The following is an 11,006-nucleotide window of genomic DNA, read 5'->3' as shown; positions in this document are numbered from 1 at the left end:
GAGCGTCTGTGGAGGCGCGGGGCCGCGGCGGGCTAGGGCGCCGCACGGGAGCAGCGCCGGGCTGCGGACGACGCTCGGGACGGGCCCAAGGAGCCGCTCCTCCCCGACCGATGTCCGCAAGATGGAGGCGGCGGGGGCGACGGCGTGAGGAGGGCGGCGCGGAGAGCGCGGGAGCAGGCCGGCGGGCGGCGGGGGCGGCGGGATGGGGCTGCTGCTCATGATCCTGGCGTCGGCCGTGCTGGGCTCGTTCCTCACGCTGCTCGCACAGTTCCTGCTGCTCTACCGCAGACAGCCCGAGCCGCGGGCGGACGAGGCGGCCCGCGCGGGCGACGGCTTCCGCTATCTCAAGCCGGTGCCGGGCCTGCCCCTTAGGGAGTACCTCTATGGCGGCGGCTCGGAGGAGCCCGCGGCCGGGTCGTCCGAGGCCACCCCGACCCCCGACAGCCCGGCCCCGCCGACGCGGGAGACCTGCTACTTCCTCAACGCCACCATCCTGTTCCTGTTCCGGGAGCTGCGGGACACGGCGCTCGCCCGCCGCTGGGTCACCAAGAAGATCAAGGTGGAGTTCGAGGAGCTGCTGCAGACCAAGACGGCCGGCCGCCTGCTGGAGGGGCTGAGCCTGCGCGACGTGTTCCTGGGCGACACGGTGCCCTTCATCAAGACCATCCGCCTGGTGCGGCCCGTGGTGGCCTCGGGCACCGGCGAGCCCGACGGCCCCGACGGGGACGCGCTGCCCGCCACCTGCCCCGAGGAGCTGGCCTTCGAGGCAGAGGTGGAGTACGATGGCGGCTTCCACCTGGCCATCGACGTGGACCTAGTGTTCGGCAAGTCCGCCTACCTGTTCGTCAAGCTGTCGCGGGTGGTGGGCCGGCTGCGTTTCGTCCTCACCCGCGTGCCCTTCACCCACTGGTTCTTCTCCTTCGTGGAGGACCCGCTGATTGACTTCGAGGTGCGCTCCCAGTTCGAGGGCCGGCCCATGCCCCAGCTCACCTCCATCATCGTCAACCAGCTCAAGAAGATCATCAAGCGCAAGCACACCCTGCCCAGTTACAAGATCAGGTGAGGGAAGGGCGGGCGGTCAGGGCAGCGGTGGCTGCCCGGGGGCGGTGGCCGGAGAAGGGCAAGGCCCAGCGCAGCCCCGGTCTGCAGTGCGCTTCCGTCCTGGACAGGGGGCCCTAGGGAAGGACGAGCGTGTAGTGGACGTTTCTCGTGCTGCCCAAGGCAGCGGTGGGAACTGGGAGCTCTACCCTGGCGGCTCAGTGCCTCTTTCCCCCTTGGGCCCCCCGGGGATTGTCGGGACACACTTGTCTGTGGTTGCTGCATCCTGGGAGCGGCTGCTGTGTCGCTGTCTTTTGCAGCATCTCCTGGACCACGTGGAGTTGTTGTTCCTGCACACACTGCAGGCCTGAAGGGTGTGCTCACAGCGCAGGTCTGGTCTGCGTGCACAGGCTTTAGTGCCTTCACAGCTCTCGGGGCAGAGGCAGGGGTTGCTGCAGAAGGAGGTGACTTAAGAGTTGAGTTCTGTGCCTGGAGGTTTTCTCTGTAGATTTGGAGTATCTGTCATCTGCCCTTGGGAAGTAGGTTCTGCACCACAGACAGACCCAGACTCCACTTCTCAGGTGTCTATTCCCTGCTGCTGGTCCTCACCCAAGTCATCTTGAGGGTCTTACTTTGACGATAGTCATTTTGAGTTGTTTGAAGTCCCTCTGTGTGTGGTGACCTGATTTTATGTGATACATTGTTTTGAGTTTTTTTTGTTTGTTTTTTTGTTTTTTTTTGTTTTGTTTTGTTTTTTCGAGACAGGGTTTCTCTGTAGCTTTGGTGCCTGTCCTGGAACTAGCTCTTGTAGACCAGGCTGGCCTCGAACTCCCAGAGATCCGCCTGGCTCTGCCTCCCGAGTGCTGGGATTAAAGGCGTGCGCCACCACCGCCCGGCTGTTTTGATTTTTTTTTTTTTTTTTTTTTTTTTTTACTGACATGGAAGTGGAAGGGAAATGGAAATTTGGAGGATCAGAGGCTTCATATGTGGGTCTTGGAAGGCTTGTTTGAGTAGAAAGGCTCATGTTTCTTTTTAAGAAACCAACTTTTAAACTTTTCTATCCGTTACTGTGTTCACTGAGTTGAACGTTTAGATTTTGGTCTGCCCTGTGAAGTTACCTAGTGTGGTCTTACATGACTACTGTCCTTTAGTGGAGAGTAAATGCCCCTTGACGTTAGAGCTCTACCACAGTCTCGAGCCACGTAATCCTGAAATAGTGCAGATTTAGAATGAATTTTTGATTTGTGAAGCTTCGACTTTACTGGTTATGGTTTGTTAAACTAATAGAACGAACGCTGTTGGGCGGCGAGAGAGCTACTGTATGGGGCACATATTCTAGGGCATTTGCAGGGGTGGTGCCCTGGTCATTGACAGCGCAGGATGGCCAGTTCTTTAAAGCAGATACAGTTTACGAAACCTACTTTTACGTGGTTACATTATGAGTTGTAGTTTTTAAGCAGTGATGTGTTTATAGTAGTGTGTGGCTAAGAAAGTCATAAACAAAAGTTACAAGTTGTGATAATTCCTTGGTCGACCAGAAGCTACTACGGAGTGCATTGCTCATAGAAAGTTTTGGACATTTGTTATGTCCTTCTTACCAATCTCAGTGCTTGAGATTCAGTGCTGATCAGAAATAAAGACTGCCACCACTTCATAAAGTTTAGAGTTTAGTGAGAATTGAACTGTCCGCTCAATAACATTTACCCTAGGGTGGAGTTGATAGAGGGTTGAAATGACTAGAAGCTGCTTTTACATTAGAACGGAAATGCCAGGGGGAAGTGCTACACGTCTCGTGTGGCCACTTCTCCAGACGTGTGCTGCACTGATGACGTTGTGGGGCTGACCATCTAAAAGGATGAATTACAACCCATCTAGACATACCATTCTTACAAAGAGGACATAACTAATATTTATCCTGTTTTATTGAAGAGAAGAAGCACGTAGTAGTTGGACAACTTGATTTACTCGCGTCAGCTGTCAGGTGAAGCTCAGCTTGGATAAAGTGAGGCTGTCTTGTTAATTCTTTGTAATCTAAGGGAATTTATTTCAACTTCACTTACTCTTTACATTTCTTGGACTGGGAATGAGCCCCAATAAATGCTTATTAGTTTTAATTTTTGCTCTCTACTTACAAAACTTGTACATCATTCTGATTAAATGAAGAGAAATACGCAAAAAGTTTCCTTTGTTTTACGAATTAAAAATGACATTTTACACAGCCCAAACCTTTAACCCTAAATCCAGAACTAAGTCCCATAAGTGCATCAGAATCACTCCATTTAATTATCTTGATTATTAGTAACGCCAAAAATATATAATGGCTCTCAAAGCAGAACAAATTAGCAAATGGCGAGGTTGTCTTCTTTGGGCACACAGAGTTTTGATCTTGATGACTGTTAATGGAGCTAGGGGTGGCAGCTGGAACCTGGAGTCTGCTGGGAAAGGGTTCAGATAATGCACCTCAACCTCAGTAGTTCCACACACCCCCTTTCTTGTTCTTAAATGATTTTCCCCCAAAGTATGATATCAGAACAGTAGGTTAGATATTTTTCTCAATTAATCCTGAACTCGGAGTAAGATGTAGCTATGAAACTTCCAACCTGACTTAAACTGGAAGTTTTGAGAGGGTCTTTTAAAGTTACATTGTAAGGCTGAGTCTTCAGGTGTTGCTCTACACAGCATTTCTGTTTTAATCCCCCAGATTGTGTTTATCCGTTTGAACATCTAATCTTCTTAGTAAGAGCTAAAAGAGTAAAGTATTTTGAGTCTGGTTCTTTGATGCTTTAATTATTATATAACAAGTGTCTTGTTGATGAACATAGCTGTTCTTTCTAAACCTTTTTTTTTTTCTTTTTCCATGTTGATGAAATGAAGTAGCCCGTCCGTTACAACTGCCAGGTCCCAGTGTTTGACCTGGAAGTAATCAAGCTTCCCTAAGAACTCAGATGCTTAAATTTTAACCAACGAATGCAGTCAGTTTATAAAACATTAGAATTTTTTAAAAAATGAATTGTAATATGCTGAAATTTGTTCTCTATTGTATTAAAGTTAGGAGTTGTTTCTTAATTCATCCCCCTCATTTTAATTTTTTTTTCTTAAAACATGTACTTTAAAATAGTGCATAAAGTAGAAATCTTTAAAACTTTTAACTTCTAATTTCATCTTATCATTGGTGCTCTCTGGTACACGGAGAGTCTGTCTTCCCTCTGAAGTCAGGGTTCCGGTCCAGGGTGGCAGGGTAGGGATATCTGCGGTTTGGGAGTCACATATTTTAGATTCTTACCAATGCTTTAATGCAGTTCTTCATGTAGTGGGGACCCCCGCCCATTAAAACTGTTTTTATTGCTGCTTCATAACTAATTTTGGCACTGTTGTGAATGGTGATGTGAGTATCTGTGTTTGCTAATGATTTTAGGCAACCCTAGTAAAAAGGTTGTTTGACTCCTCAAAGGGGTCTTGACCCACAGGTTGAGTGTTGGCAGAGATTTTCTGTCCCTCCCGGTCCTGCAGCATTTATAAACAAATATCTTAGCAGCTGTTGCTTCTTCCTCAGCATTCAAACAATTCAAAAAGAGCATAATAGCACACAGTATCCAGACTCTCTGTGTATTTTTCATCTTTACGTGGCTTTACTTTAACATCTATTTATTTTTATTTTTTGGCTTTTTGAAACAGGGTTTCTCTGTTTATCTTTGGCTGTCCCAGAATTCACTTGGTAGACCAGGTTGTCCTTGAACTCACAGAGGTCCGGTGTTGGGATTAAAGGTGTGTGCCACCACACCCAAACCAACTACTTTCTCTCTTATTTTAAGGACTTTATTCTTTTCCTTTGTCTTCCAAGCCTACATATATTTTTAAACACACTGTGAACCATTTATAGGTTTTCTTTGCCTTTGAATCTATCTTTACTGTATATCTTTTTCTGACTACACAAGTCTTTAATTTGCTAAGCAATAAGGTAGGATTAAAGCCGGGTTTTGATGGCTGAATCCAGTCCATTTCGTAGCTTTCTGAGATCCCAGCCTCACGGTGGAGGTCCCACCCGGAGCTGTGTTTATTGCCACAACTCTACTGCTTTTAAAGGTCCCTGCCACCACCAAAAAGGATGCAGTCAGCTTTCCATCAACACCATTTAAGTGTTTTGTGGCAGGACTTCTTAAAAGAGCTGCAAGGTTTTGCAGCTAAAGCTGAGTCAAGAAGCCTCTCTTGAGAGTGCTTGCCTCTAGCAAGCAGAGCAAACCAGAGAAATTGCTGCTACCAAGAAGCGATGCTTAACTCTGTTCCAAGCTCTCTCAGGTTTTCTGTGGATGCACTTGTCCACACGTTGGGCACCATCCTGTTGACCAAGATTTCTGTTGACAGTTGAGAACTACTGTTTTAGAGTATTCTTGGCTTGTAACCAAAACTAGTTGCTAAGGGAAGGATAAATTCAGTTTGTAGGCATTGTTTATCTGGCCTGTACTAGTTTCCTAATGTTAAAGGTAGGAGGTTTTGTTTTTTTTTTGAAGTCAATTTCTGGCTTCTGATTTTCACGATTTCCATATCTGCATTTCTCATCACAACAGAAGCAAAGGAAATGTAGTAGCTCCAGGGTGAAACTTGTGTGTAAACTGTCCTGTACTTCCTAGTCCCTGCTCATCTGTCCCCTCTGAGCTGGTCTGCCTGGTTTGAAGTCATGTGCCTGTGAGACCCTTCCTGGAATGCTTGCTGGTGAGACCTGAAGGTGGGCGATGTTTTCACCGTTTCTAAACTTTTTGAAAGAGCTGCCATTGAGCAATTTTATTAAAGAGTCTCTATAATGTTGAATTTTAAAAAGTCATTCTGCTGCAAATTAAAAACCTTAATATATTTCCATTTGATGTGTTGAATAGTAATAGTAAATAGTAGTGTCTGCCTTTTGTTAAAAACTGTTTTACTTGAGTGGATTTGGTCAATAATTAAACAATTTTCAGCTACAAAAGAAGAAACAGATACTTAGTTGGTATTGTATTTTAATTTATTGTATATGGAACACATGGGGAAATCATTTATAGGTATAAAATATCTTTTGGAATCTGAATGTTGTAACTGATTATTTCGTCCATTTCATCCTATTTTTTTTTATTCCTGTAAACATTCTGAAATATATTTGTAGAAAATTTTCACATATCCTCAGTGACTGGAAAGCAAAGAAGACCACTATTTTATCTCTGCTAATGTTGAGGGATAGGGCAGTAAAATCTTTTTTTTTTTTTTTTTTTTTTTTTTTGGTTTTTCGAGACAGGGTTTCTCTGTGGCTTTGGAGCCTGTCCTGGCACTAGCTCTGTAGACCAGGCTGGTCTCGAACTCACAGAGATCCACCTGCCTCTGCCTCCCGAGTGCTGGGATTAAAGGCGTGCGCCACCATCGCCGGCTAAGGGCAGTAAAATCTTTGTATTAATGTAGACACCATTGATTTCCAAGAACTAAATTGGGCTTGATCTGTAAAACCTCCTACTTTAAAATGTAGTTTGCACATAATTTATTTTTTTGTTTTTTGAGATGAAGCTTTTATTCTTAATGTCAATTACATTTATTTTTTTCCCCTGATTATCTGAGGTAGAGATGACTTTAAGTAATCCATGCTCTCTTAAAATCTTCCAGAGTAAATTCTCAGAAAACTGACAAAACTGTTTGGGAGGAGTACTGTACTTACTCTTTCAATAATTTTCTCTATGTATGTAGATAACTTTAAAAGATTATGCCTTCTTTAAGGTGGCTACTAATAAGTGGTTATAATTGCTAACTTTCTTTACTAATATTACTAGGAAACTAACATTTGCTACTTCAAGATAACTAGCAACAATGTCATTAGTGCGTTATTGTAGCTATCCTGAAGTAATGATGTATTTTAATAGCTAATTTTCATCGGCTGTACTTTTTATTCTTGTATTATGGCTCAGAGGAAATATGTTCTCATGTCTTTTGTAAATGGAATTTCAAAATCATTTTTCCAGAGATAAATCATGAAGTCATTTTAAAAAGTCATTTATTTTTCAGTAATAGCTAATCATATACTACATATTCCTAGTTCTTTGTTGGGTGTTCAGGTGATAAAAATAGTTATAAGGTATTCTTGTTCTCATGTTTGTTTTTGTAGGGCAAACAAATAATCAAGTTTTATCATAGCAACATTTGTATCTGTCAAAGACCTTTTGTTTGTAACAGGAAGAGATCAATATCTCTGCTTAAGCAATCAGATGATTACTTGTTATATATAGTATAGTATGTCTAGGGAAAAGCTTTATATAGAGAGTTCAATACTATTCAGTTTCATAGATCCACTGGAGTTTTAGAGTGTTGTCACCATGGATCAGAGAGTTCTATTGTGCAAGATATTAACCTACAAAAAGTAAAGTTCTCTGGTTTAATGATAGTTTTATTTCAGGAACATTGGATTTCCTGAAGATGCTATTGTTATGGAAATGTATTAATGAATCTGCTTTAGAAATTTGAGAGTAAAAGTATGTATGAGGAGGAAGTTAGGCTATAATCAATAATTTGTGTATTGTATCCCAGCGCCACAGTTTATTCCTGAAGTAAAGCATATCATGTTAGAGGAGTGGCCTAATCAAACATTGTATATTGATGTATAAGTATTACTAACAGTTGATTAGATGAGCTGGGCAGTAAAACACATTTCTTATATGTGTCTGCCTGGTATCCTAGGCAGTCCACAACTGAGGCAGATAGGCATCTTCTTTTGACAGGTGCAGAAACTCAGGCTTAGAAGGCATCAGTAATTTTTGCAGAATCCTAAATAAATAAATAGTAAACCAGGAATCCCTAAGTCCCATGCTCTATTTCTGTATAAAACGGTTATTACTCTTTCAGAGGGCTCTGCCGTCTAGATTCTTTTAGGCCTGCCTGTAAGTTCCACCTTTTTGTGTGTGTTTTTAAATTTTAAAAGAAGATGAGGAAACTATCTGTGCCTGAAATGACGTGACCTTCTTCAGGAGAGCTGCTCTCTTTACCCTCAAAAAACAAAGACAAAACTAACATGCTTTTCCTCAGAACTGCTGCTTTACCTTTTTAAGGGTCTTTGGGGTTTTGTTTTATGAAAAGCTAATGGAGATTGTGGATAATTTCTGCAGAAGAATACAAAAACCAATTTTCACTTATTTCATGAAGTTACTTCATTCCCTTGAAGCATGTGTAGGGTTCTTAGACTTTGAGTGATAAGTTAACACTGACAGGAGACAGTTTTGTTGCTGTAAGTTGAACTAAAACTGGTAAGATAGCACATAGAAAACACTTCATAGTCTCGCTTACCTTCTTAGGATGTGCCTAAGATTGTGTGGCTTAGATACTTCTGAACAAAGTTCTAAATTACTCAGTGTTCTTCCTCTCCCTCTTCATCTCTCTTTCTGCTCTTCCTTTCTGTCTTTTCTTTTCCCATCAGTGAAATTTTCCTATAGCTTGCTGAGGCGTCAAATTCAAGTTTCTACCCATCAACACAAATAATGATACCATTAACTTCCTTCCACCCATCTCATTGGGTAAATGCTGAATTTTTTGACAGTATTTTGCTGGTCTTTTACAGATATTCAAATAGTGTTGAGTAATTAAAAAAAATACTTGTAGTTAAAAATATTCCTGCTATCCAAATGTTATTTTGGAGTATAGTTAAATGATCAAACACACAGACACCCAGTTATTTTGTACAGAGCAGATGCCTCTCAACTCTTCCTCTTTCTTCCTCTATACACCTGTTCTCTCCTCCTTCCATTCTTCTTATAATGAAGTGCAGTATTCGTGTGACCCTGCAACTGCATCTGTAAGGAACACGGTTTCCTTTCCAACAGTATGTATGGATCCAACTCATTTACTCTGTGCGCGCTCTCTCTCTCTCTCTCTCTCTCTCTCTCTCTCTCTCTCTCTCTCTCTCTCTTTTTAACTTAAACAGTCTGTAATGAAAGTTGTGCATGAGATTCTTCTCCTGCATCTTCTCAATTGTTTCTTCCTTGTATTTGACCTCCTTTCCTACTTATCAAGTCTTGTCTTTCCTTTCCTTTTTGCAGTCTTTGTTCAGCTTTAGCCTGGTGATAACCACCTTGCTGGGGTGGATGCCCACGTGGATAATTGTGCCACTAAATGCCTTTTCTTACTGTACTTGTTCAATGTAGATGGTATATTTCTTTCTGTCCACCTACCTGGACCACTTTGCCAATCTGCTGGCCTTTGTAGTGTCTTTGGACAACCTGAACTTCATCATCCTAACAGATTAAACGTTATACTCTGTCTCAACCTTTTGGAAAGAGGGAAGACATGATCTTCCCCTGAGTGTGAGAAAGGTGCTGTTTATTTTGGCAGCTGTGGTGACCACAAAAAGGAAGAGAACTTAATCTTCTCTCTTGATCATTCTCTTTCTTTGGATTTCTTAAATAGAATATTTGGAGTGTGCTTAACACCCCCCCCCCTTTCTTAGGTGTGGATATACACATGGACTTGTATTTGTGTATACATGCATGTGGATTCATATGACTGAGCACATGCAGTCCAGAGTTTGGTGTTGGGTTCTTTCTAACTCAGTCATTCTCCACATTATTTTCTGAGACAGGCTCGCCTACTGAACTTGTAGCTTACAGATTTGCTAGACTGGCTGGCCAGCTAGCCATAGGGGTCGTGCTGACTCTGTTTCCTAGCCTAGGATCTAGCCTAGTCCCTCCCTGGTCTTTAGTGTGTGAGCTCTAGGAAATTGAGCTCTTTTCCCCATGCTTGCAGGAACACTTTACTGACTGAGTAATCTCTCCAGTCCTAACTTGCTTTTTTACCTTAATGGTTAAAGATTATTGTTGATTGATGGTTTATAAACAATAAACTGATATCAATCCAGTACAAGGACTTTGAAGTCTATCCTAGCCCCATATTGGATACAGGCCCCTCCTTAACACACAAAATGAAAAACCAAGTACAAAAGTGTTTTTGCAGCCTTCTCTAACATTCAAAAAGCCTTGGCTTTTAATTTTACTTTCCTAGAAAAGTCAATATTTGATGGAGGAAGGTCATTGGTTAATTAAATAAAGAAACTGCTTGCCCTGATAGGTTAGAACATAGGTGGGTGGAGTAAACAGAACAGAATGCTGGAAGGAAGAGGAAGTGAGCTCAGAGACACCATGCTCCCCTCTCCCGGGCAGATGTGATAGCTCTGCTCTTTGAGGCAGACGCGATCAAGCTCCGGCCCAGGATGGACGTAGGCTAGAATCTTCCTGGTAAGCGCACCTCGGTGCTACACACTTTATTAGAAATGGGCGCCACTCTGTTGTTGGAGCTGCGGGTTGCATGCTGCCACCCAGCTCCTGCCACCGGCTAGCTTTACCCGAAATAACAACACACAAATTGTATTCTTTTAAACACTGCTTGGCCCATTATACCTAGCCTCTTCTCAGCTAACTCTCGCACCTGGACTAGCCCACATTTTCAGAGGGTTAGAGTCCATGACCATCATGGCAGGGAGCACAGCAGAAATGACGTTCAAGCAGTAGCTGAGAGCTCACATCTTGTGACGTCATCACAAGAACCAGGAACACACACTCCAACAAGGTCACATCTCCTGATCTGTCCCAAACAGTTCTACCAACTGAAAACCAGGAATTCTAAACATGAACCTATGGTGGCCATTCTCACTCAAAGCACCACAAGTACTTAATGTATTTACTTGGGTCATCGCTAAGATATGTACCAGGTAAACAGGCAATTGTGACTTAGGAATGATGTTGCTCCTAGGATCAACTCTATAGCCACCTCTACAACCTATAATATGTAACCACAGCTTTTACTGGAAAGCCTTTTGTAGCATTAGTAACTCCATGACACATGTTTGTAATCCTAGCACTTGGGAAATGGAGGAAGAAATCATCCTTGGCTACATAGTGAGCCTAGGCTACATGAGACTCTGCCTCACAAAACAGGCAAATCAAGGTCTTAGGTAACAGTAATGAGCTAATCAT

The 11,006-nt window shown here is 43.1% G+C and overlaps 1 protein-coding gene across 1 annotated transcript in view; it reads left to right on the top strand.

Annotated features, from left to right (window-relative positions):
* The first annotated feature begins 6 nt into the window (after nucleotides 1-6).
* The window catches only part of Pdzd8 (PDZ domain containing 8), a 58,504-nt gene continuing 47,504 nt past the window's right edge, over nucleotides 7-11,006 (top strand). Inside the window, exon 1 of the mRNA XM_005352558.3 lies at nucleotides 7-1,059. Within this exon, the coding sequence (XP_005352615.1) occupies nucleotides 203-1,059 (857 nt within the window). The 5' untranslated portion in view covers nucleotides 7-202. The remainder of the gene's footprint in view (nucleotides 1,060-11,006) is intronic.

Source organism: Microtus ochrogaster, chromosome 8 (assembly GCF_000317375.1).
Source record: "Microtus ochrogaster isolate Prairie Vole_2 chromosome 8, MicOch1.0, whole genome shotgun sequence".
NCBI classification, from domain to species: Eukaryota; Metazoa; Chordata; class Mammalia; order Rodentia; family Cricetidae; genus Microtus; species Microtus ochrogaster.
The sequence above is the reverse complement of the archived record's forward strand: the minus strand, read 5'-3'. Positions and strand labels throughout refer to the sequence as shown.